This window comes from Oncorhynchus kisutch, linkage group LG11 (assembly GCF_002021735.2).
Source record: "Oncorhynchus kisutch isolate 150728-3 linkage group LG11, Okis_V2, whole genome shotgun sequence".
Taxonomy (NCBI): domain Eukaryota; kingdom Metazoa; phylum Chordata; class Actinopteri; order Salmoniformes; family Salmonidae; genus Oncorhynchus; species Oncorhynchus kisutch.
In genome coordinates, this window is record NC_034184.2 from 25,380,496 (window position 1) to 25,408,194 (window position 27,699).

The following is a 27,699-nucleotide window of genomic DNA, read 5'->3' on the forward strand; positions in this document are numbered from 1 at the left end:
ATCGGGTGGTGTAGGTGTCCTGGAGGGCAGGTAGTTTGTCCCCGGTGATGCGTTGTGCAGACCTCACTACCCTCTGGAGAGCCTTACGGTTGTGGGCGGAGCAGTTGCCGTACCAAGCGGTGATACAGCCTGCCAGGATGCTCTCGATTGTGCATATGTAGAAGTTTGTGAGTGCTTTTGGTGACAAGACGAATTTCTTCATCCTCCTGAGGTTGAAGAGGCGCTGCTGCGCCTTCTTCACGATGCTGTCCGTGTGGATGGACCAACTCAGTTTGTCTGTGATGTGTATGCCGAGGAACTTAAAACTTGCTACCCTCTCCACTACTGTTCCATCGATGTGGATAGGGGGGTGTTCCCTCTGCTGTTTCCTGAAGTCCACAATCATCTCCTTAGTTTTGTGGACGTTGAGTGTGAGGTTATTTTCCTGACACCACACTCCGAGGGCCCTCACCTCCTCCCTGTAGGCCGTCTCGTCGTTGTTGGTAATCAAGCCTACCACTGTTGTGTCGTCCGCAAACTTGATGATTCAGTTGGAGGCGTGCGTGGCCACGCAGTCGTGGGTGAACAGGGAGTACAGGAGAGGGCTCAGAACGCACCCTTGTGGGGCCCCAGTGTTGAGGATCAGCGGGGTGGAGATGTTGTTGCCTACCCTCACCACCTGGGGGCGGCCCGTCAGGAAGTCCAGTACCCAGTTGCACAGGGCGGGGTCGAGACCCAGGGTCTCGAGCTTGATAACTAGCTTGGAGGGTACTATGGTGTTAAATGCCGAGCTGTAGTCGATGAACAGCATTCTCACATAGGTATTCCTCTTGTCCAGGTGGGTTAGGGCAGTGTGCAGTGTGGTTGAGATTGCATCGTCTGTGGACCTATTTGGGCGGTAAGCAAATTGGAGTGGGTCTAGGGTGTCAGGTAGGGTGGAGGTGATATGGTCCTTGACTAGTCTCTCAAAGCACTTCATGATGACTGAAGTGAGTGCTACGGGGCGGTAGTCGTTTAGTTCAGTTACCTTAGCTTTCTTGGGAACAGGAACAATGGTGGCCCTCTTGAAGCATGTGGGAACAGCAGACTGGGATAGGGATTGATTGAATATGTCCGTAAACACACCAGTTGGTCTGCGCATGCTCTGATGGCGCGGCTGGGGATGCCTTCTGGGCCTGCAGCCTTGCAAGGGTTAACACGTTTAAATGTTTTACTCACCTCGGCTGCAGTGAAGGAGAGGCCGCATGTTTTGGTTGCAGGCCGTGTCAGTGGCACTGTATTGTCCTCAAAGCGGGCAAAAAAGTTATTTAGTCTGCCTGGGAGCAAGACATCCGGGTCCGTGACGGGGCTGGTTTTCTTTTTGTAATCCGTGATTGACTGTAGACCCTGCCACATACCTCTTGTGTCTGAGCCGTTGAATTGAGATTCTACTTTGTCTCTATACTGACGCTTAGCTTGTTTGATTGCCTTGTGGAGGGAATAGCTACACTGTTTGTATTCGGTCATATTTCTGGTCACCTTGCCCTGATTAAAAGCAGTGGTTCCCGCTTTCAGTTTCACGGGAATGCTGCCATCAATCCACGGTTTCTGGTTTGGGAATGTTTTAATTGTTGCTATGGGAACGACATCTTCAACGCACGTTCTAATGAACTCGCACACCGAATCAGCGTATTCGTCAATGTTGTTGTCTGACGCAATACGAAACATATCCCAGTCCATGTGATGGAAGCAGTCTTGGAGTGTGGAATCAGATTGGTCGGACCAGCGTTGAACAGACCTCAGCGTGGGAGCTTCTTGTTTTAGTTTCTGTCTGTAGGCAGGGATCAACAAAATTGAGTCGTGGTCAGCTTTTCCGAAAGGAGGGCGGGGCAGGGCCTTATATGCGTCGCGGAAGTTAGAATACCAGTGATCCAAGGTTTTGCCAGCCCTGGTTGCGCAATCGATATGCTGATGCAATTTAGGGAGTCTTGTTTTCAGATTAGCCTTGTAAAAATCCCCAGCTACAATGAATGCAGCCTCAGGATGTATGGATTCCAGTTTGCAAAGAGTCAAATAAAGTTCGTTCAGAGCCATCGATGTGTCTGCTTAGGGGGGAATATATACGGCTGTGATTATAATCGAAGAGAATTCCCTTGGTAGATAATGCGGTCGACATTTTATTGTGAGGAATTCTAAATCAGGTGAACAGAAGGACTTGAGTTCCTGAATGCTTTTGTGACCACACCACGTCTCGTTAGCCATAAGGCATACGCCCCCGCCCCTCTTCTTACCAGAAAGATGTTTGTTTCTGTCGGCGCGATGCGTGGAGAAACCAGCTGGCTGCACCGACTCCGATAGCGTCTCTCCAGTGAGCCATGATTCCGTGAAGCAAAGAACGTTACAGTCTCTGATGTCCCTCTGGAATGCTACCCTTGCTCGGATTTCATCAACCTTGTTGTCAAGAGACTGGACATTGGCGAGAAGTATACTGGGGAGTGGTGCACGATGAGCCCGTCTCCGGAGTCTGACCAGAAGACCGCTACGTTTCCCTCTTTTACGAAGTCGTTTTTTGGGGTCGCCGGCTGGTATCCATTCCGTTGTCCTGGGTGAAAGGCAGAACACAGGATCCGCTTCGCGAAAGTCATATTCTTGGTCGTACTGATGGTCGTAGTTGACGCTGCTCTTATATTCAGTTGTTCTTCTCGACTGTATGTAATGAAACCTAATATGACCTGGGGTACTAATGTAAGAAATAACACGTAAAAAAAAAAAAAATGCATAGTTTCCTAGGAACGTGAAGTGAGGCGGCCATCTCTGTCGGCGCCGGAAGTACACTGTGTCCCAACTATATTCAATGTGCAAGACAAAATTGAGGCTATAATTAAGAAGTTGGAGCTCTTCTCTGTCTGCATTCACAAGAACAACACACAGGTATTTCCATCATTGTATGATTTTTTTTGTGTGCAAATGAACTCAAGCTTACGGACAATGTCAAATGTGATATAACGAAGCACCTGAGTGAATTGGGGGATCAATTACGCAGTTGCTTTCCCAAAACGGATGACCCAAACAACTGGATTCGTTATCCCTTTCATGCCCTGCCTCCAGTCCACTTACAGATATCTGAACAAGAGAGCCTTATCGAAATTGCAACAAGCGGTTCTGTGAAAATGGAATTTAATCAGAAGCCTCTGCCAGATTTCTGGATTGGGCTGCGCTCAGAGTATCGTGCCTGGGCAAATTGCTCTGTTAAGACACTGATGGCCTTTGCAACCACGTACCTACGTGAGAGTGGATTCCTGGCCCTCACTAGCATGAAAACTAAATACAGGCACAGACTGTGTGTGGGAAATGATTTAAGACTGAGACTCTCTCCAATACAATACAACATTGCAGAGTTTTGTGCATTCTTTCAAGCACACCCTTCTCATTTAAACTGTGGTGAGTTATTCACAATTTTCAATGAAAAATACGGTTTTATATGTTAGATGGTTAAATAAAGAGCAAGATTATTGATTATTATTATATTATTATTTGTGCCCTGGTCCTATAAGAGCTATTTGTCACTTCCCACGAGCCGGGTTGTGACAAAAACTCACACTCATTCGTATGTTTAATAAATGTATTGTGTACAGTGTGTGAGTGGCAGGCTTACAATGATGGCAAAAAACAACATCTCAGAAAAAAAACACTCCTTAGCTCTTGGAGTCCCATGCAGGAAAAGCTAGACTAGAATAGCTTGCTGGACATTATTTGGGGGGGCATTTCTTATACTAACAGACTATTCAACAGGGACGCAAGCTCTTTTTTTCATGGATGTTAAATACAGCAGCCAATAGAACTCATGGGTAGTTTGAAAGAAGAGTGAACATGTGATGGAAGTAGGCTATAGCAGTTATTTATCCAGACCCATTACCATTCAATCTTCATGAAGAGAAGTGAAAGTCTTCTGCATCTAATTCTAGTCCCATATTATTCAAGGACGTCATTAGAATGATGAAGATAAGGACAACAAAACGTATTTCATGTAACTTTTTAAAGTGAGGAAGGTGTGACGACCCTCCCACTCTGTCTGCCGTATTCTCTCTTTGTTCTTGTTTCCTTATTAGGATGCCGGTGGGCGGAGTTTGGAGGGTCGTCAGCTACATGGGAAACACCTGGGCCCGGTGTGTCCCAGGATAAATACACCACTTCCCCATTCATGGAGGAGACTCTCTCCATGCAGATTTTGTTGTGTATCTTGGTGGTTTTTGGTTGTTTGTTTTGGCACCTTTCAACACCCTGCATTATCACATTCATGCATGCAAAACACTCACTTACATTACTGATTACACACACCATTGTATATTGTACTTAGTTTACTTTACTTAATAAATATATGTTTTGTTACTCCTTATCTCCATGTTGTCTCCCTTTTGTTACGGGCTTTGAGCTGGTTCGTGACAAAGGAATGAAGCAACAATAGAGAGAAAAAGAAGAGGTAGGCTAATAACATTAGGGGAAATATTATGAATGTGTCAGCTATACTAATTATACAAATAGGCACTATTATGTTTCAAAATTAAAATCAAATTCTGTAGCCTATACTGCACCAGAATCGTATGTTCTCTTCTGCTTTATCATTGGACGAGAATTCCAAGAGTGTGCAAAGCTGTCATCAAGGCAAAGGGCTACTTTGAAGAATCTAAAATCTAATATATATTTTTATTTGTTTAACACTTTTTTGGTTACTACATGATTCCATATGGGTTATTTCATAGTTTTGATGTCTTCCCTATAATTCTACAATGTAGAAAATAGTAAAATAAAGAAAAACCCTTGAATGCGAAGGTGTGTCCAAGCTTTTGACTCGTACTGTACATTGGATAACAGCACAATCATTTGGGCTTGGGCTCATTAAATGTCATTAATGTAGGGCTCATAAAATGTAGGCTATTTAATATATGGCTCAGGTAGCATCAGGTATGCATTTTCATGCTGATCAAATTGCTAATCAAATCCAGACACATTTTTATGCTTTATAATGCTTTGAATGACACATCCGGCTTTGGTGGAAAATACTGGGTCATAAGTGATTTATTCCCAGGATGGAACATTTGTAAAATACTGGGAAAATATTCAACCCTAAAATCAACTATAGAAATGTTTGTTGTTCAATTCTCTCCATCTATTTTCCTATAAATAAAATGTGTTTTTTTAAACACCAAGTTATATTGCCAAACCAAAGTAGCTGAGGAAAGATAGTTAGCAAGGTAGATTGCGTCATATATAAAAGCCTCTCTCTTTCTCTCTCTTCATACCTTTACACAGCCCCAGCTCAATCCTAATGGAGAGCTAACCAACCCGGAGGATAGAGGGGAGTGATAGTTTGCTTTCTACAGCCCAACAAAGGTATCTGGACTCCAGCAGCACCCCGTGGACGACAGAAGTTGTAGATTCCTTCCACCATTCAGTTTTGTGGAAAGAACAAGGGTTTAATTGGGACTTGACTAAATTTTAAATCCCCTCCATCAACAACTCCCCCCTGGAATGGTCTGTCCCATGGGTTCACCACATGATGTGTGTGTGTTTTCTCTTAGCCATATATAGGACCATGTGTAGATAGTCCAGGAGTTCTGGATAGAGATCTGGATAGACAGACAGTCAATTGACCGCACGGCTGCAACCCTCACTCTTTCTACCTTCTCGAGCAGGAATATAAAGCTCTCACCAGATCTATTTGGCTGCTGTTGAGGGAAACAGAGGAACTTCTCTGTGTTTTTGAGTGGTTCTGAGCACCTGCCTGTGTCAAAATGAGTGACACTCTGCTGGATGATGAGTCCTTCATGTTCACTTCGGAGTCTGTCGGAGAGGGACATCCAGGTGAGTCTTCTCCTGGTTCCATTTTACTTGCTCTTTACATGCTCTTTACCAGTACTCACAATTTTTTCTAGCCGTGGCCCCACAGCTATAGCAACATGCTCAATGAGAACCTACATCTGTGCCTGTCAGATGAAGTGTGAAAAGTTACTCAATGTTGATAATGCACATTATATATTTGTTGCATGGCTACAGTTTGACACAATCAGAGTTCAAGTGTATATAGCCCTCAAATTCAAATCTGGATATCAAAGTCAGTTCCAGTACTTTTTTCATACTTCCCCTTTAATCAGGGACTGATTTAGACGGGTGCAATTAAATATCAGGAAGGACAGAAAAACCAGCAGTAGTTTGGACCTCGTGTCAAACTCATTCCATGGAGGGCCGAGTGTCTGAGGGTTTTCGCTCCACCCTTGTACTTGATTAATGAATTAAAGTCACTAGTTAGTAAGGGACTCCCGTCACCTGGTTGTCTAGGTCTTAATTTAAACTAAAACCTAAGACACTCTGCGGAATGAGTTTGACACCCCTGTCGTAGCGTAGATCTGAATAGCCCTGGTATATAGTATCAGATATAAAAGATGGAAAAAGAATTTTTGGGAAAGAATTGAACTAAATGTCTATATTTGCTCAAAAACTGATTACCGTGCTGATATAGAAACACAGCGTAATGGTGCTCTATGACACAAAGATAGAATCTAGTCAGCCACTATAAGACCCTGGAGGTAGTTAATCTGCCTGTGCTCCTGGCAGACACATTTACACATTTATTATGAGAGCATATGCATGGTATTCCATTGATAGACTACCCCCATGGCTCTCTCTTTTTCTCACTCTGTCTCTCTCTCTCTGTCTCTCTCTCCCTGATGGGGGATATTGAGTAGAGGTCTGGTGTAGAGTTGCATTGCTGAGAGAAAGGGAGAGAGAGAGAGTGACGTATGCTCCCACAGTACACTATTGCCAGCACGCACACACATTCACACAAACAGTCTGATGATGCATCACCCACCAATACAAGCACAGCGGTGGGCCGATAGTGACACACAGTACATTGCTCACACTGTTCCACAGAAATCAGTAAATCAATTAAGCTTGATAAGTTGTGGTGTGTGTGTTTTTCTTTTGGGGGGGGGGGGGGGTATAATGTTGCAGTTTGATTGGCTCTTATTTGAACATGTTCATTCTGCTAAAGCAATCAACGGTCTGGGGTCCCGTACACTCCGTCCCCGCCAACCATGTTAACTCCAAACACGTCCAATCAAAAATACTAAAACCTATTCTGCCCTCGTTGGGTGAAGTGAAGAGAAAAATATGGGATGTGGTACTTAGAGGACTTTTTTATGCATGATAGTACTTTAAAAAAGTGTCAATATTTTGAGAATAATGTGGCAATAATTCAAGAATAAACAATGAAGCAGGGGTTTTACGCAAAGGTGTTCGTGGGAGGATTAATACAGGTAACCACACAGACTTCAATGAAATACCTCACCTGAGTCTGTGTCGTTCCTCCTTCTGAAAATAATCTGTGGCACAACTTCTTCCAGGTCCTAATAGGCCTACTTATAATAATATGGTTATTATGTGCTAAAAGAGATAGGATTTTCTTGTTACTAAAGCCAATTCTAAAGTATAGTTTCACCAGGTCATCTAACTTCATGCATTTCAATGGTGGCGCACACAGCAACAGAGAGCCAGGGCGAAAAAAAACTATCCAAGTATCACCACCCATCGCCGTTGTTTTCTCTCTTCACTTGGCCCTAATACTCTTCTGTAGTTAACAGTATGTAACAGTACAGTGTATTGGTATTTCTATATTGCCTTTAAATTGTTTAACTTGGGTCAAACGTTTCGGGTAGCCTTCCACAAGCTTCCCACAATAAGTTGGGTGAATTTTGGCCTCTTCCTCCTGACAGAGCTGGTGTAACTGAGTCAGGTTTGTAGGCCTCCTTGCTCACACACGCTTTTTCAGTTCTGCCCACAAATGTTCTGTGGGATTGAGGTCAGGGCTTTGTGATGACCACTCCAATACCTTGACTTTGTTGTCCTTAAGCCATTTTGCCACAACTTTGGAAGTATGCTTGGGGTCATTGTCCATGTGGAAGACCCATTTGCGACCAAGCTTTAACTTCCTGACTGATGTCTTGAGATGTTGCTTCAATATATCCACATAATTTTCCCCCTCATGATGCCATCTTTTTTTAAAGTGCACCAGTCCCTCCTGCAGCAAAGCACTCCCACAACATGATGCTGCCACCCAGGTGCTTCACGGTTGGGATGGTGTTCTTCGGCTTACAAGCCTCCCCCTTTTTCTTCCTAACATAACGATGGTCATTATGGCCAAAAAGTTATATTTTTGTTTCATCAGACCAGAGGACATTTCTCCAAAATGTATGATCTTTGTCCCCTCAGAAAAATAATTGTAGAGGGTTTTGGAGCAGTGGCTTTCTGAGCGGCCTTTCAGGTTATGTCGATATAGGACTCGTTTTACTGTGGATAAAGATAATTTTGTACCTGTTTCCTCCAGCATCTTCACGAGGTCCTTTGCTGTTGTTCTGGGATTGATTTGCACTATTTGCACCAAAGTACGTTAGTCTCTAGGTGACAGAACGCATCTCTTTCCTGAGCGGTATGACGGCTGCGTGGTCCCATGGTGTTTATACTTGCGTACTATTGTTTGTACAGATGAATGTGGTACCTTCAGGCATTTGGAAATTTCTCCCAAGGATGAACCAGACTTGTGGAGGTCTACAATTTTCTTCTGAGGTCTTGGCTGATTTCTTTTGATTTTCCCATGATGTCAAGCAAAGAGGCACTGAGTTTGAAGGTAGGACTTGAAATACATCCACAGGTACACCTCCAATTGACTCAAATGATGTCAATTAGCCTATCAGAAGCTTCTATAGCCATGACATCATTTTCTGGAATTTTCCAAGCTGTTTAAAGGCACAGTCAACTTAGTGTATGTAAACTTCTGACCCACTGGAATTGTGATACAGTGAATTATGAGTGAAATAATCTGTCTGTAAACAATTGTTGGAAAAATTACTTGTGTCATGCAGAAAATAGATGTCCTAACCAACTTGCCAAAACTGTAGTTTGTCAGAAAATACATTTGTGGAGTGGTTTAAAAACAAGTTTTAATGACTCCAACCTAAGTGTATGTAAACTTCCGACTTCAACTGTAAGTATATTTTAAACCACATACCTTTAGACTTTTACTGAAGTAGTATTTTACTGGGTGACTTTCACTTTTACTTGATGCGATTTCTATTAAGGTATCTTTACTTTTACTCAAGTAAGACAATTGAGTACTTGTCCCACCACTGCTCTTTTGTTGCTGAGAAAATGCAAACCTGTAGTGTAAAAAAAAAGTGAGTTTAAAAGGGTTTCTAAAGTTCTAATCCACATAATAATTCACATTTCCTGTTGCTGCAGGATTATTTTGCTGCTGTAGCAAACTGGCTCAAATTAAGATCCTACATCTGTACATACACCAGGGCTTGAAATACAGTGGTAAATTTAAGATCCAGATTAAGATTATTAATGTGAGATAATGATGACTTTGGGCATGTGCATCTGTATTGCATAGTTTTGCATGCCAGGCACAGGATACAGTGCCTTCAGAAAGTATTCCTACCCCTTGACTTATTCCACATTTTGTTGTTTTGCAGTCTGAATTTAAAACAAATCTCACCCATCTACACATAATACCCCATAATGACAAAGTGACAAAGTTTTTAGAAATGTTTGCAAATGTATTGAAAATGAAATACAGAAATATCACACCCCTGAGTCAAAACATGTAAGAATCACCTTTGGCAGCGGTTACTGCTGTGAGTCTTTCTAGGTGTCTCTAAGATCTTTGCACACCTGGATTGTGCAAATATTTGCTAATTATTATTTTCAAAATGTTTTAGACTCTGTCAAATTGGTTGTTGATAAATGCTAGACAACCATTTTCAGGTCTTGCCAAATACTGCTCTTTTGTACTTTGGGATTATCCCCCAAAAAAGGAATGTGACACTTTTTAAAGATTTCACGAGTTCAATGGGTACAATCCTGTTCATGAGGATATTATTAATTTGCATCACGCTCAAATACACTTTGTTTCGGTGTTTCTTGATTCAAGCCATGTGCCGGGTGGCGGGCATCACTCCAACGACTCATGAATTTATTTGTGTCTGCTTTGTATCCTTTGTTCTTTTCATTTATTATTGTCATCTTTCTGTCCTTTTCCAGACAAGATATGTGACCAGATCAGTGATGCTGTCCTGGATGCTCACCTGAAACAGGACCCAGATGCCAAGGTTGCCTGTGGTGAGTTAGAGGGGGACACATTTAAGTGAATCACACAGACCAACCAAGGCAAATGTCCCAAAAGCATTTCACCATGCATTCCTTCTGTTCCGTCTAAAGTTAGCACTGCTTTCCGTTTTGTTTGAACTCAAACCCTTTGATTTTTGTCTTACATAACTTCTTAATTTCCAAGAAAAAACTCAAGGAAATAAGCTTATTAGAATAGTTGGGACACACAACACATAAGAAACCCACTGACCCCATATTGGGATATTGACCTAATGTACATTCTACACTTATCTATGTCCACTATGAACTCAAAACTATTAGTTGTTGTTGTTGTTGATTTGTTTCCCAAGGTAGAGGTCTACAAGTTCAAAATACCTTACCAATCAATTACACAACACTTGAGACATACTTACATAGAATACCACTTATCTAAAGATAAGTGTCATTGGTTGTTGTTACACAGTTATAAAGTGTTAATGGTTGTCTTCACCCTGTGTAGAGACGGTGTGTAAGACTGGCATGGTGCTGCTGTGTGGAGAGATCACGTCCCGGGCCAATGTAGACTACCAGAAGGTTGTCAGAGACACGATCAAACACATCGGCTACGACAACTCAGACAAAGGTGAGAAACAGGCTTCTGTTGTACTCAAACCAGTATGTTTCTACTGAACAAAAATATAAATGCAGCATGTAAAGTGTTGGTCCCATGTATCATGAACTGAAATAAAAGATCCCCGAAATGTTCCATACACACAAAAATCGTATTTCTCTCAAATGTTGTGCACAAATTTCTTTACATCCCTGTTAGTGAGCATTTCTTCTTTGCCAAAATAATCAATCCACCTGACAGGTGTGGCATATCAAGAAGCTCATTAAACAGCATGATCATTACTGTTCATTTCTCTACTCTTCACCTGAAACGGGACCCAGATGCCAAGGTTGCCAGTGGGAGTTAGAGGGGGACACATTTAAAGGAAACACACAGGGTCATGGTGAGTGAGGGGACACATTTAAGTGAAACACACAGACCAACAAAGGCAAATGTCCCAAAAGCATTTCACCATGCATTCCTTCTGTTCTGTCTAAAGCTAGCACTGCTTTCCGTTTTGTTTGAACTCAAACCCTTTGATTTAGTCTTACATAACTTCTTAATTTCCAAGAAAAAAATCAAGGAAATAAGCTCATTAGAACAGTTGGGACACACAACACATAAGAAACCCACTGACCCCATCTTGGGATATTGACCTAATGACACAAGTGTTCTCTTCTCTACCAATGTTGTTTTAGACAATTTGGCAGTACATCCAACCGGACTCACAACCACAGACCATCTGTAACCATGCCAGCCCAGGACCTCCACACCCAGCTTCTTCATCTGAGACGATCGTCTGAGACAAGCCACCCGGACAGCTGAGGAAACTGTGGGTTTGCATACCCGAAGAATTTGGTTATGCAGAAACCGTCTCAGGTGCGTGCTCATCGTCCTCACCAGTTTCTTGACCTGACTGCAGTTCGGCGTCGTAACCGACTTAAGTGGGCAAATGCTCACCTTCGATGACCACTGGCATGCTGGAGAAATGTGCTCTACGTGGATTTCAACTGTACCAGGCAGATGGCAGACGCCGTGTATGACGTTGTGTGGACGAGCGGTTTGCTGATGTCAACGTTGTGAACAGAGTGCCCCATGGTGTTGGTGGGGTTATGGTAAGGGGCAGGCATAAGCTGTGGACAACGAACACAATTGCATTTTATCGATGGCAATTGGAATGCACAGATATACCGTGACGAGATCCTGAGGCCCATTGTCGTGCCATCACCTCATGTTTCAGCATGATAATGCACGGCCCCATGGCGCAATGATCTGTGCACAATTCCTGGAAGCCGGAAATGTCCTAGTTCTTCCATGGCCTACATACTCACCATACATGTTACCCATTGAGCATGTTTAGGATGCTCTGGACCAATGTGTACGACAGCGTGTTCCAGTTCCCACCATTATCCAGCAACTTCGCACAGTCATTGAAGAGGAGTGGGACAACATTCCACAGGCCACAATCAACAGCCTGATCAATTCTATTGGAAGGAGATGTCGCGCTGCTTGAGGCAAATGGTGGTCACACCAGATACTGACAGGTTTTCTGATCCACAACCTTACCTTTTTTAAGGTATCTGTGACCAACAGATGCATATCTGTATTCCCAGTCATATGAAATCCATAGATTAGGGCCTAATGAATTTCTTTCAACATACTGATTTCCTTATATGAACATTAACTCAGTAAAATCGTTGAAACTGTTGCATGCTGCGTTTATATTTTTTTGTGAGTGTTCTCCTATACTATAGTGTAGATTGCATAATGTAGAAAATCAGAAACATACTAGAGGATGAATCATGACCCTCTGTCTCTCTTTTCCTCCCTCTTTCTCTTCCCCTCCATCTCTCTCTCTTTCTGTCCCTACCTTTCTCCCTCCTCTCTCTCTCCCCAGGTTTTGACTATAAGACGTGCAATGTGTTGGTGGCTCTGGAGCAGCAGAGTCCAGACATTGCTCAGGGTGTCCACATCGACAGGAAAGAGGAGGATATGGGAGCTGGAGACCAGGGTCTGATGTTTGGCTATGCTACAGACGAGACAGAGGAGTGCATGCCTCTCACCATCGTCCTGGCTCACAAACTGAATTCCAAGATGGCCGAACTCAGACGCAACGGAACCATCCCCTGGCTCCGCCCCGACTCTAAAACACAGGTGAGACTGAGAGAATTACCAATGAACTCTCTCTCTCTCCCTCTTTCTCTCTCTGAGGGGGATATACAGTTGAAGTCGGAAGTTTACATACACCTTAGTCAAATACATTTAAACTCAGTTTTCCACAATTCCTGACATTTAATCCTAGTAAAAATTCCATGTCTTAGATCAGTTAGGATCACCACTTTATTTTAAGAATGTGAAATGTCAGAATAATAGTAGAGGAAATGATTTATTTCAGCATTTCTTTCTTTCGTCATTCGTCCCAGTGGGTCAGAAGTTTACATACACTCAATTAGTATTTGGTAACATTGCCTTTAAATTGTTTAACTTGGGTCAAACGTTTCAGGTAGCCTTCCACAAGATTCCCACAATAAGTTGGGTGAAATTTGGCCCATTCCTCCTGACAGAGCTGGTGTAACTGAGTCAGGTTTGTAGGCCTCCTTGCTCGTACATGCTTTTTCAGTTCTGCCCACATATTTTGAGGTCAGGGCTTTGTGATGGCCACTCCAATACCTTGAATTTGTTTGCCACAACTTTGGAAGTATGCTTGGAGTCATTGTCCATTTGGAAGACCCATTTACAACCAAGCTTTAAGTTCCTGGCTGAATTCTTGAGAAGTTGCTTCAATATATCCACATAATTTTCATCCTCATGATGTCATCTATTTTGTGAAGTGCACCAGTCCCTCCTGCAGCAAAGCACCCCCACAATACGATGCTGCCACCCTAGGGCTTCAAGGTTGGGATGGTGTTCTTCGACTTGCAAGCCTCCTCCTTTTTCCTCCAAACATAACGATGGTCATTATGGCCAAACAGTTACATTTTTCTTTCATCAGACCAGAGGACATTTCTCCAAAAGGTACAATCTTTGTCCCCATGTGCAGTTGCAAACCATAGTCAGTTTTTTTATGGCGGTTTTGGAGCAGTGGCTTCTTCATTGCTGAGCGGCCGTTCAGGTTATGTCGATATAGGACTCGTTTTACTGTGCATATTGATACTTTTGTACCTGTTTTCGCCAGCATCTTCACAATGTCCTTTGTTGTTGTTCTGGGATTGATTTGCACTTTTCGCACCAAAGTACGTTAATCTCTAGGAGACAGAGCGCGTCTCCTTCCTGAGTGGTATGACGGCTGAGTGGTCCCATGGTGTTTATACTTGTATACTATTGTTTGTACAGATGAACGTGGTACCTTCAGGCATTTGGAAATTGCTCCCAAGGATGAACCAGACTAATGGAGGTCTACACATTTTTTTCTGAGGTCATGGCTGATTTCTTTTGATTTTCCCATGATGTCAAGCAAAGAGGCACTGAGTTTGAAGGTAGGCCTTGAAATACATCTACAGGTACTCCTCCAATTGACTCCAATGATGTCAATTAGCCTATCAGAAGCTTCTAAAGCCATGACATAATTTTCTGGAATTTTCCAAGCTGTTTAAAGGCACAGTCAACTTAGTGTACTGTATGTAAACTTCTGACCCACTGGAATTGTGATACAGTCGATTATAAGTTAAATAATCTGTCTGTAAACATTTGTTGGAAAAGTGACTTGTGTCATGCAGAAAGTAGATGTCCTAACGAACTTGCCAAAACTATAGTTTGTTAAAAGGTATAGGAGGCAGCATTTTCACTTTTGGATAAATAGCGTGCCCAATTTCAACTTCCTGCTACTCATGCCAAGAATATAAGATATACTATTAGTAGATTTGCATAGGAAACACTCTGAAGTTTCTAAAACTGTTTGAATCATGTCTGTGAGTATAACAGAACTTATGTAGCAGGCAAAACCCTGAGGACTAACCGTTCAGATTTTTTTTTTAGGTCTCTGTCTGTTCATTGACTTCTCATTGGGAAACGATATTTCTTAGAAACTTGTTTTCAGTTCCTACCGCTTCCACTGGATGTCACCAGTCTTTGGAATTTGGTTGAGGTTATTCCTTTGTGCAATGAAGAAGTAGGCCATCTAGGAACTGCGTAATACTGTTGAGAGTGTGCAAGACGTGAAAAGTAGCTTGGTGTGTTGTCTTCCTGTATTGAACACAGATAGACCCCTCTTCAATTTGATCGATTATTAACGTTTAAAAATCCCTAAAGTTGTATTACAAAAGTAGTTTGAAATTTTGTGGTGACTTTGCGCAATTTGGAAGCTGTTTTTTCTGGATCAAATAAGCCAAATAAATGGACATTTTGGATATATATGGACGGAATTAATCGAACAAAAGGACCATTTGTGATGTTTATGGGACATATTGGAGTGCCAACAAAAGAAGCTTGTCAAAGGTAAGGCATGTTTTATATTTTATTTCTGCGTTTTGTGTAGCGCCTGCAGGGTTGAAATATGCTACCCTCTTTGTTTACTGTTGTGCTATCATCAGATAATTGCTTCTTATGCTTTCGCCGAAAAGCCTTTTTAAAATCTGACATGTTGGCTGGATTCACAACGAGTGTAGCTTTAATTTAGTATCTTACATGTGTGATTTAATGAAAGTTAGATTTGTATATCATTTATTTGAATTTGCTGCTCTGCATTTTCCCTGGCTTTTGGCCAAGTGGGATGCAAAGCATCCCCTATACCATCAGAAGTTAACAAGAAATTTGTGAAGTGGTTGAAAAACAAATTTTAATCACTCCAACCTATGTGTATGTAAACTTCCGACTTCAACTGTATTAGAAGAGAGGTGGTGTAGGGTTGCATATAGAGAATAAGAGAAAGGGAGAGAAATTAATGAAGAGAGAGAAAGGGAGAGAAAGTAAGGAAAAGAGAGGGAGAACAATTGAGAGAGAGAATTGAATTGAAATATAATTGAGAGAGAGAGAAGCATGTGGTCCCCACTTGAAACCATGACTCCCCACTGAGAGTTTACTCAGGTGTTACCATGAGACTATGTGTCTGTTTTCACCCCTGAGTGGGAATGAGTTGACCCCTAACCCTGACCCGTCTGGAGCAAAGGAGACCAGCTGTGGTCTTGTCAATCATAGCAAACGGTCTGGTTCCATTTCAACTTCTACCTCTTCTCCTAGCACCTACTCCTTTCAATGTACACAGATCTAAAAGGATTGGAGAGGTGTCAGTAATGTGGTGGAAGCTCCACTGAGGTTGCCCTAAACTACACGTCTAGCATCCAAGTTGGGAGAAGGAGCAAGGAGCTGAAATGGAACAGACCAAAATCCAATGGATTCTTTCCTCAGGCAGCTGTAACCTTATGGGTAATTCTCAAGCAATTCTCAAATTCCTGAGTTATGAGCGGGAAGTGAAGAGGGAAGGGTCTTCAGTTTTAGGGGTATTTTTGAATGGGGCTGGAAAAGGAATGGCCCAAACTAGGATCTTGTGAGAGGGATTACATTCAGGCATTAGCGGGATTACATTTTTGACATGCCCTTTTCTGGATTTTTTTGTTGTTATTCTGTCTCTCACTGTTCAAATAAACCTACCATTAAAATTATAGATGGATAATTTCTTTGTCAGTGGGCAAACGTACAAAATCAGCAGGGGATCAAATACTTTTTTCCCTCACTGAACATGGCGGAGGCTTAATCAAGCTCGTCGTCTTGATTACTTTCTTATGTCATTCTCTCTGGCACCAAAAGTTTAAAAAGTGTTGATAGGGGACAGAATGCGGTCGGACCATCACATAATTGGCATATAAATTACTCTTACAGAATTACCATGTGGGCAAGGATATTGGAAATGTAATCAAAGCCTACTTGTTTTTAACTAGAACAGAAGAATTTATAACTGGCTTTTTCTGATATAACATATGTATAGCAGGTCCCCTTATTGCATGGGACTCTTTTAAATGTGCCTTTAGAGGCCATGAAATTCAGTACTCATCAATAAAACAAAAGCAATTTAGGTAAAAAATATCCAGTGTAATATGTTGTAAAAATAAAGCGAACTGGATGGAATATGGGGAAAAATGCACCAAATTATTTTTTAATCTTCAACATAGAAATGCTACCAAAAAATGTCTTGTTACAAATGACGGAGTCGCTCAGGATTCACCAAACGATATTTTGAAAGAGGAAGTAAAGTACTTTAAGAATATGTTTTAGTTTGTCTACTCCATTTCCACTAACCAAAGCTAATTGTATGGATTGTTTTCCTATTAATAATGTAAAATTAACATCTGTACAGAAAGACTCATGTGAAGGCCAAATTACAGAGGAGGAACTTCTTTATGCATTTAAACCCTTTAAGTCCGGGAAAACTCCAGGGCTGGATGGCATACCAGTGGAAGTATACCAAACCTTTTATGATATACTCAGAGGACCATCATTAGCATGTTTTAACCACTCCTTTATAAACGGTAGATTATCGGACATGCAACAAAAAGGTCTGATTTCATTATTACTGAAACAGGATCCAAGTGGTGTATATATATATATATAAAGATCTAGTCCATAAAAAAAATTGGAGGCCTCTTACACTGTGATGCAAAAATTATAGCAAAATGCATATGGCATAGAATTAAAAAGGTATTGTCGGATATTATACACAGGTTTTTTACATGGACGATACATTGGAGATCATATATGACAAGTACTGGAAACAATAGAACACTATGAAAAATCTGGGAAACCAGACCTGGTATTCATAGCTGACTTCGAAAAGGCATTTGATAAAGTACGACTGGAGTTTATATGTAAATACCTGGAATATTTCAATTTGGGAGAATCTCTTATGAAATGGGTTAAAGTTATATATAGTAACCCTAGGTGTAATATAGCAAAACAATGGCTACTTCTCAGAAAGTTTTAAACTGAGGAGTAAAACGAGGTTGTCTACTATTGGTATAGCTATTTATTATTGCCTTCGAAAGGTTAGCTGTTAAAATCAGATCCAACAATAATATCAAAGGGTTAGAAATTCAGCGCTTAAAAACAAAGGTGTCATTATACGCTGATGAATCATGTTTTCTTTTAAATCCACAACTTGGATCCCTTCACCGCCTCATAGAGAATCTAGATACTTATTTAACCTCTCTGGATCACAAAAAAAGAATGTAAAAATAACTTTAACATTACCGTGTAGTTTACCAATAAAATGTTCTGATGGTGATGTGGATATACTCGGTATACTTATCCCAAAATAAATAAATGATCTCACTCCAATAAATGTTAATAGAAAGTTTGCAAAAATAGATAAGATCTCGCTACCATGGAAAGGTAAATACCTCTCTATTGTGGAAAAATCACCATGATTAACTCTTTAGTTATATCCCAGTTGACCTATTTGCCTATGGTCTTGCCTACACCTAGCAAGTAAACTGTTCTTTTATTATATGAGCAAAAAATATTCAATTTGATTTGGAAAGGAAGGCCAGCAAAAATGTAAAAGGGCCTATTTATATGATGAATATGAATTAGGAGGGCAGAAAGTAAATATTAAAGCATTAGACCTCTCATTAAATGCGTCAGTTATACAAAAGTTCTACTTAAATCCGAACTGGTTCCCTAGTAGGAATTTCTCACCCCTTGTTGAATAACTTTTTTCCTTTATTCAGATTACAACTTCTCACTTTTGGTTATTTGAAAATGAAATAATCTCCAAAATATCTCTATTTTTAAAACAAGCCATAGAATGTTGGTTGCAATTAGATTTTTTTCTGTCACCAGAAAACAACAAATACAACAAATATTGTGGTTAAATTAAATATACTCATTGATTTAAAAAAATAAAAACATTTCAATAAATAAAAAAAATAAAAAAGGTATCATCTTTGTAAATTATATCATAAACAGGACTGGTAGAGTTATGTCAGACATGCAGCTAACAAAAATATATGGAAATGTCTGCACTACCCAAAATTAGACTCAACTAATTGCAGCATTACTGCAAAAATGGAAGAGACAAGTGGAAGGGGGTCAAAGTAAGCAATTTGTCTGTCAGCCCTGCATTAAAGACCAAAATTGGTTCAAGAAAATTGTGATAAATAAAAAATGTATACCAGTTTCATGTATAAATAAAAAATGTATACCAAAAAAAGACAGCTGTGCCATATAGATTGCAAAAGTGTTGGGAAGAGATTTTCGATGTACCGATTCCATGGCACATGGTTTATGAACTGATATGCAAAACGATCCTGGGTTAAAAACATATAATTTGTCAATTATTATTATTATTATACAAATGTATTGTTCCAATTGAATGATATATACTGTATGTGGGGGATACAACCTTCCCAGCTCTGCAGATTTTGCTGCGAAGAGACAGAGGCATCAGATCTTTTTTTAGGTACTGTCTATAAGTAGCTTGTGTTTGGTCACATGTCCAGGAATGGCTGAAGAATTGCAACATTTACCTGGAGCTAACTCTGCAGATAGCACTACTGGGTGATTTGAAAAGTCATAGCCAATCGATCAATGATATTAGAACACTTTTAGCAAAAAATGTATCTTTAATATATAATCTGTAGAAACTATGAGAGTTCAGAACTTTTGTGAAACATCACAGCACAGCTGAAAAATATATGGCAAATAGAAATCCAATATAGATGGTGTTAAGAGATACAGTGGGGCAAAATAGTATTTAGTCAGCCACCAATTGTGCAAGTTCTCCCATTTAAAAAGATGAGAGAGCCCTGCAATTTTCATCATAGGTACACTTCAACTATGACAGACAAAATGAGAAAAAAAAATCCAGAAAATCACATTGTAGAATTTTTAATGAATTTATTTGCACATTATGGTGGAAAATAAGTATTTGGTCACCTACAAACAAGCTAGATTTCTGGCTCCCACAGACCTGTAACTTCTTCTTTAAGAGGCTCCTCTGTCCTCCACTCGTTACCTGTATTAATGGCACCTGTTTGAACTTGTTATCAGTATAAAAGACACCTGTCCACAACCTCAAACAGTCACACTCCAAACTTCACTATGGTCAAGACCAAAGAGCTGTCAAAGGACACCAGAAACAAAATTGTAGACCTGCACCAGGCTGGGAAGACTGAATCTGCAATAGGTAAGCAGCTTGGTTTGAAGAAATCAACTGTGGGAGCAATTATTAGGAAATGGAAGACATACAAGACCACTGATAATCTCCCTCGATCTGGGGCTCCACGCAAGATCTCACCCTGTGGGGTCAAAATGATCACAAGAACGTTGAGCAAAAATCCCAGAACCACACGGGGGGACCTAGTGAATGACCTGCAGAGAGCTAGGACCAAAGTAACAAAGCCTACCATCAGTAACACATTACGCCGCCAGGGACTCAAATCCTGCAGTGCCAGATGTGTCCCCCTGCTTAAGCCAGTACATGTCCAGGCCCGTCTGAAGTTTGCTAAGGAGCATTTGGATGATCTAGAAGAAGATTGGGAGAATGTCATATGGTCAGATGAAACCAAAATATAACTTTTTGGTAAAAACTCAACTTGTAGTGTTTGGAGGACAAAGAATGCTGAGTTGCATCCAAAGAACACCATACCTACTGTGAAGCATGGGGGTGGAAACATCGTGCTTTCGGGCTGTTTTTCTGCAAAGGGACCAGGACAACTGATCCATGTAAAGGAAAGAATGAATGGGGCCATGTATCATGAGATTTTGAGTGAAAACCTCCTTCCATCAGCAAGGGCATTGAAGATGAAACGTGGCTGGGTCTTTCAGCATGACAATGATCCCAAACACACCGCCCGGGCAACGAAGGAGTTGCTTCGTAAGAAGCATTTCAAGGTCCTGGAGTGGCCTTGCCAGTCTCCAGATCTCAATCCCATAGAAAATCTTTGGAGGGAGTTGAAAGTCTGTGTTGCCCAGCAACAGCCCCAAAACATCACTGCTCTAGAGGAGATCTGCATGGAGGAATGGGCCAAAATACCAGCAACAGTGAAAACCTTGTGAAGACGTTTGACCTCTGTCATTGCCAACAAAGGGTATATAACAAAGTATTGAGAAACTTTTGTTATTGACCAAATATTTATTTTCCACCATAATTTGCAAATAAATTCATAAAAAATCCTACAATGTGATTTTCTAGATTTTTTTTCTCATTTTGTCTGTCATAGTTGAAGTGTACCTATGATGAAAATTACAGGCCTCTCTCATCTTTTTAAGTGGGAGAACTTGCACAATTGGTGGCTGACTAAATACTTTTTTTGCCCCACTGTATGTATACTGTATATATTGGAAAAGATGCAGACAATGGCATTGATGGAGGCTACAATCTCTCTGCAATATTAAAGCTGATCTACCCCATAAAAAAAATATAAAAAACATGTAGCAGAACAAATATGATAACATATCTCATCTCCTCCCCTCTTCTCCCCCCTCCATCCCTCCCTCTCATCGCTATCTCCTCTTCTTCATCAGGTGACGGTACACTATGAGCAGGAGAATGGGGCAGTGATCCCTATAAGGGTCCACACCGTGGTCATCTCTGTTCAACATGATGACTTCATCGGCCTGGAGGAACAGAAGAAGGTGCTCAAGGAGACGGTACGTACTCAGGGCCTGCCCTCCCATTAGGCAAGATTAGGCGGTCGCCTATGGCGGCACTTGAATTTGGGGCGGCATTTTGAAAATTGGCTACCGCCTTCCGGTGCCCCTGATCGGCTACTACACCGCTGCCGGTGCCCCAGCCACCAGCTCATCGTCATTGCTGCATCTCATAGCCACCCACCCCATTCCCGCTTCTACCGAAGTTCACTCCCCCTATCCTTGTTAGCCATGGTTATATGTGTGTGTTTTTAGGGGATTATCCAATTGTGAAACATTAATAAAAATGAATCTGCCAATTAAATTATTGTATTGTTTTTTATGTTTGTGTGTGATGAAGATGATTGGTGATTAAGGCAGTAGCCTAACCTAGCCTGTTAATGTTAGCTAGCTACTAGTGGAAATCATTTCAACTAAAGTAAGCTATAGAGATTTGCAACCAAATTTGCTACCATGTCTAAGAGCCAAAAACAATCAGGAAGTGAATATATATTTTTTTAAACTGATAAGAAAAGAGGCACAATCTCTAAACCAAAGAAATTTGCTGCTGAAATTGATCAGCATAAAGCAATGTCCATCAGCCGGTGTGGAGAACGATAAGCCGCCAAGGACAGGCCGTTAATTTGCAGAGAAGGACGAGCCCCCATTCACTGGTTCTAGCAGCCTAGAGGACGAACCGGAGGAGTCTGAGCCATTCACTTCCACAGATGATGACAGCTCTCTGGGTAGACAAGAACAGGTGGTCGCACCAGGCCTAGCCACATCGCCAAAATATGCCGGCAGAGACCTTGCTATCTGGGACATGGACTCAGATTAGTACCTCTACGTCCCTGATGACAGTGGTGCTGCTGCTGCTAAATCCGACTCCCAGACAAAAAACATAAAAGATCCCGGTGAGGGGCCCAAATATATGAATGGATCTTTACGGGATATGTTAGTGCGGGCTGGGCCACATCAGAATAAGGAGGGGAATTTCCCAAAAGATTGTTGGTGGCCCAATAAAATAGGAGAATGGCAAATGGGAAGAAAGTGGAGAGACCATGGCTTGTTTATTCCAAGAAAAACGATGAAGCCTTCTGTTTTTGCTGCAAACTTCTTTCACACGAGTACAAATCTGCGCTGGTCAGGAATGGAACCAGGGACTGGAAGAATCTGTGCCACCTCCTCATCTCACAGGAGAAGTCGCATGACCGCCTAGATAGTTTCCAGAGGTGGAAGGAGCTGGAGATCAGGCTGGTGTCCAAGCAAACTATCGATGCCCAAGCCAACGGGCTATTGACGGAGAGACTCTCCATTGGCAGCAGGTGCTGCAGAGGCTCATAGCCCTGATACGCGTAATGGTCACCCAGAACATTGCGCTTGGTGGGACCACTGACAGGCTGAATGAGCCAAATAATGGGAACTTTCTGAAGTTTGTGGAAATGCTGGGTATCTTAAACACAATTCGTTAAGGCAGGGTCATTGACAGAAAGCTTTTTTACACTGCTCCAGCGAAACGAGGCCCACCATGCATTTATGAAAGCACTTGTTTCCAAAGCTCAAACGATCTCACTCTTTTTACATTTCTACAGGAATATTAAATGATAGGTTAAATATGTTAAATAAAAGTGTTATTTTTATTGTAACAATTGTGGGGTCCTACAATGTGGGATAATAGGTGTCATATTATTAGTCAGAAACCATGTTTGATTGCAACATTGTAACTCTCTGATGCAGCGGTTGAAGTAAAATTCCTTTCTGCCCAGTAATGGACCTCCTATTTGTGCACGCGCACCAACTATTTTTATGGGCCTAATTATAGAATTACATATAGAATTGGAGCCTATTTCGTCCTATTCAAAAACGTGGTAGGCCTACCTGTTTGACAAACACAATTACGCTATCCATAGAAGTCGGTAGAGCCAAATCCTCCAATACTGTCGCATGCACTCCTAAAATACCTCCATGTCTGGTAAGGGCTTGGTGTGTTTGGGTGTTAGGGCTCAAATTGAGTGAGGGTATACCTACTGGTACCGCAGGTATAAATACATAAGAAGAATCCAGATTCTATAAAGCATTCTATAACAATGAACTCCATGATTCCTCATGGTAGAAACAAGCTTTAAAATGGCCAAAAAAGACGTGACTCCAATGCATATGGGGATATATTGATTCCTCTCTGTGACATTCTGAAGTCGAGCTGCAGCCTATAGTATTCAAGGAGACGAACAAATTGACTTTGCTATTCTGTCCCTATTAATTGAGCTTTTCACTCTCTAAAAAGATAATATGTCTGTTTAAACCCAGGCAGCACTTCTGTTTTTTGGTTATTAAATTTTTTTAACCTTTATTTAACTAGACAAGTCAGTTAAGAACAAATTCTTATTTTCAATGACAATCTAGGAACAGTAGGTTAACTGCCTTGTTCAGGGGTAGAATGACAGATTTTTACCTTGTCAGCTCAGGGATTCAATCTTGCAACCGTTTGGTTACTAGTCCAACACTCTAACCACTAGGCTACCTGCCACTAGCTACCTACCTGCCACAATGGAGGAGTAGAGGCTAAGTTGAACCTTACATTTTTCTGCGTTAGAGCGTCTGTCTGGGTGGAAAGGTAACTTTTGAAAGATTAAAATATTTGCAAACAGCATTGCATACAAGACAATCTGGTTTGACATTAGAGAAATATGGTGAGAATGCCTATTTCTCTCTCCATTCTTACCTGAAACTTCTATTTTCATTATCCTCCTTTCTTTTGAGACTTTTTCAGCCCAACATTTTATTTTGATTGCAAGATGTTTTTCCCCAATCAACACACACAGAAATATATCAAATGAATGTAATAGACATTGGTGATTTTATCAATGTAATGACATTGAACTAATTATATAGCCTAATTGTTGTTTAATTTGTAGTGTAGGACTATGAATTGGGCTGTTAACATGTTCCTCCAACCTTTAGCTGAGAAAAAAAATTGGCCCAAGACCAAACCTATTGCCAACCCCTGCTGTACATAGTCTAGCGGGGGATGGGAGGTCGGCAGCAGATTCTTGTCTCGCCTAGGGCGGCAGAATGTTCAGGGCCAGCCCTGTGCATGCTGGATGATATGGCTAGGAAGTTTATTGAAATTCCAATTCAAATATTTTTTCTAAACTTGGCCAAAGTATCTGTATGTGTGGCTCTGGTGGTGAATGCAATGTAAAGCACTTTGATGCATTTTGAAAGGCTTCATAAAAATGTACTATATTATTCCCTCCTATCAGGTGATCAAGGCAGTGGTTCCAGCTAAGTATCTGGATGATAAGACCATCTACCATCTGCAGCCCAGTGGACGCTTCGTCATCGGAGGACCCCAGGTGAATGTCATAGCCTAGATGGGTGCAATCACGCATGTAAATAGACACAAGTTCACTCACCTCCCCTACACACACACACACACACACAGCTCATTCTTTAAAGACCAAAGGATATAATGCAAGATCAAACCTCAAAACAAACACAATATCAACTCCTGCTATCTTCTTCCTCTGCCAGGGTGATGCTGGAGTGACGGGTAGGAAGATCATCGTTGATACGTACGGAGGCTGGGGGGCCCACGGTGGTGGAGCTTTCTCTGGTAAAGACTTCTCCAAGGTGGACCGCTCGGCTGCCTATGCTGCCCGCTGGGTGGCCAAGTCCCTGGTCACAGCCAAACTGTGCAGGAGGGTGCTGGTTCAGGTGAGGTCTTATCATGGTTCTCCTGGTTGTCGTAGTTCTACTCCACAATAAAATAGCAACCAAATACATCAGTTCTCCTGACAGAGCTGACAGCAGCTAATGACTTTTGACTTTATATTGTCACTACCACTGTAGGTTTTATCAGTGGTTGTCTCAAAATGTTGACATGAGCATTGAGGGCATTATGTCTGTGTGACTGTAGGTATCCTACGCCATCGGAGTGGCCCACCCTCTGTCCATCTCCGTGTTCACCTACGGCTCGTCACAGAAGTCTGAGAGAGAGCTGCTACATATCGTCAACAAGAACTTTGACCTACGGCCTGGTGTCATCGTCAGGTAAACACCTCACCTCTAAAGTCACACCATCTTGTCGTCATCAAAGGAAAACTGTTGTTTGTAATACATAGATAATCTCACACAACAATAAATTAACCATAGAGGTCTATATCAGTCTTAAGGTACATTTTTGTCCATATTATTAGCTCAATGAAAGAACCCATCTCAAGAGCTGCAAAGTTGTAAGTCATGCGTATCATGTCATTGAGAGATTTGTGTGGACATTTACGTTACACAAGCAGTGGTAGTGTACATTTGTGTATCAAATTCCGTTACAGGTGTGTCTTTCCCACCTCTGATGTGTGTTTTATGGCTCGCTCCACAGGGAACTGAACCTGAAGAGGCCAATCTACCAGAACACAGCGTGCTATGGCCACTTTGGCCGGAGTGAATTCACCTGGGAAGTCCCTAAAGAGCTCACCTACTAAATATCCCCTCCTGGTGGTCAAATATATAACGAGCTGATGTGGAGATCGAAAACAGGCCCCCTCTACAGGCTACAACCACAAATGGTTCTGCTTTTTCATTGGCTAGTGTTGAGGTTAAAGGGATACTTCGGGATTTTGGCAACAAGGCCCTTTATCTACTTCCGCAGAGTCAGATGAACTTGATTATGCTATCAGATCCCCATAGACTTTCAGTCATTGCGCTAACGCTAGTTAGCATTCGCTCATGAAACTATCTCTACCATTTTTACATAACTGTGTCCAGTATGAAGGATGTTAGAGGTAGTTTCGCAAGCGAATGCTAACTAGTGTTAGTGCAATGACTGGAAGTCTATGGGGATCTGCTAGCATAATCAAGTTCATCTGACTCTGCGGAAGTAGATGGATGGGCTCATTGCCAAAATCCCAAAGTATTCCTTTACGTTTTATGACTTGGAGTTATGATTAGGGTAAAAGGTAAGGTTTGGACTTGTGCTGATCAATCATTAATGTTGTTGCAGCCCATAGAGTGGGATTTGTTTGTTTATTCTTCTTGTCATCTCTCTTCTCTCTCTCTCTTTTCTCTCAAACAAAACCAACCATATAATAATCAATAAAGTTAAATATTGAAAAAAATCTAAACTGTGAATATACTGTATAGCAATACATCCCCTCCACTCTGTCCATATCACTTCAAGATGGTGCTATAAATCCTGTATTCATCCATAATCTAAGGGGAATATGTATCTGCAGGTTCAATCAACCAAAGTATATTGATCTTTTATCAGTAGGGTCTTTCAATCCCATCTAATGTTAGGAGGGAGATCACCCTCTAACTTGGGTTTTGGGCGCGGTTACAACTATTTTCTTTGCACTGTATCAAACTCGTTTATATTATAAGTAGCTCTGTAAAGATCAAATCCACATGAAAGTCTTAATTTTATCATTATCATTGATGCTGCAAGACTTTATTTTATTTTTTACAGTGCATTACTACTACTACAACGACACAACAGCAGCAACAATGACAGGTGTATAGTCAGATGACACAGGTTTCTTATACCGGGGATGTGTCGGGACGTATACTGTACCTCTTACCAGTATGTAACAGTTGACCAGATGTGGCAGTGGAAATAGACTTGCAAAATAAGGCTTCATAACCATTTATAAGGCATCATAATGATGCTTTATAACTGTTTATAAGGCCTTATAATGCTTTATGATGCATCTATTAACCCCTGCTCAGTCCTGTTTGATTATGCTATTTGTATCTTCATCTGTTAAGCTGCTGCTGGGATCTATCTCACTGGAAACAATATTAGCGGCCTTGGATTAATTAACTGTTCTCATCTCAACTCTGATGGCCCATAGTGGATAAGGTTTGATGTATTTAGTTTTTTGACTTGATTGTGAGTTAATTGTTGTGATTATTTGTCTATGAATAGATTATGCATAGATTGCCAAACTGCATGTTGCCAATAGTAGGCATATTATTTTGTGGACCAATGTTTTCTACATTTGTACAAATTTACATGCCGGAGATGATGCTCTCTGAGAATAATAACGTTGAGCTTGCCAGACAAACATGACAGAAGTATTTTAAGTTGATGTCAGAATGTACCTCTTTCCTCAGAGTTTCAAACCACTAGTGTATTTTTTCTTTCATCCATTTTCCCAATTCTTTCAAACCATCTCTGGGACATTCACCTATTTGAAATCAGTGATAAGCTGTTTGTCTGTCTCTCTCTCTCATTATAAACGATTTTGCATAGACTCTTGTCTGTTTACATTATATGTTTTACTCTGAGTTGCTGGGCCCTGTATTTTATTTCAGGACATATTAGGGGAATAGTGTATAAAACAAAGTCTTCCAAATAGTTTCAGGATGCTGGTTTTGTCAAACAATAATTAAAGAACCTGAGAAATACCTCCAAATAGATAGAAACCACC

The 27,699-nt window shown here is 41.2% G+C and overlaps 1 protein-coding gene across 2 annotated transcripts; it reads left to right on the top strand.

The window, feature by feature from the left end:
- The first annotated feature begins 5,291 nt into the window (after window positions 1-5,291).
- LOC109899833 (S-adenosylmethionine synthase-like) lies at window positions 5,292-27,523 on the top strand. Of its 2 annotated transcripts, XM_020495408.2 has the most exons (9): window positions 5,292-5,820; window positions 10,057-10,134; window positions 10,622-10,744; window positions 12,609-12,865; window positions 21,167-21,292; window positions 24,535-24,627; window positions 24,806-24,988; window positions 25,191-25,324; window positions 25,650-27,523. In XM_020495408.2, the coding sequence occupies exons 1-9, from the start codon at window positions 5,751-5,753 to the stop codon at window positions 25,750-25,752; spliced, it is 1,167 nt and encodes a 388-aa protein (XP_020350997.1). In that variant the 5' UTR covers window positions 5,292-5,750; the 3' UTR covers window positions 25,753-27,523. The 2 variants fall into 2 exon arrangements, with proteins under 2 accessions (XP_020350997.1, XP_020350998.1); XM_020495409.2 differs by lacking the exon at window positions 21,167-21,292 and having other exon boundaries at window positions 5,553-5,820.
- The last annotated feature ends 176 nt before the right edge of the window (window positions 27,524-27,699 follow it).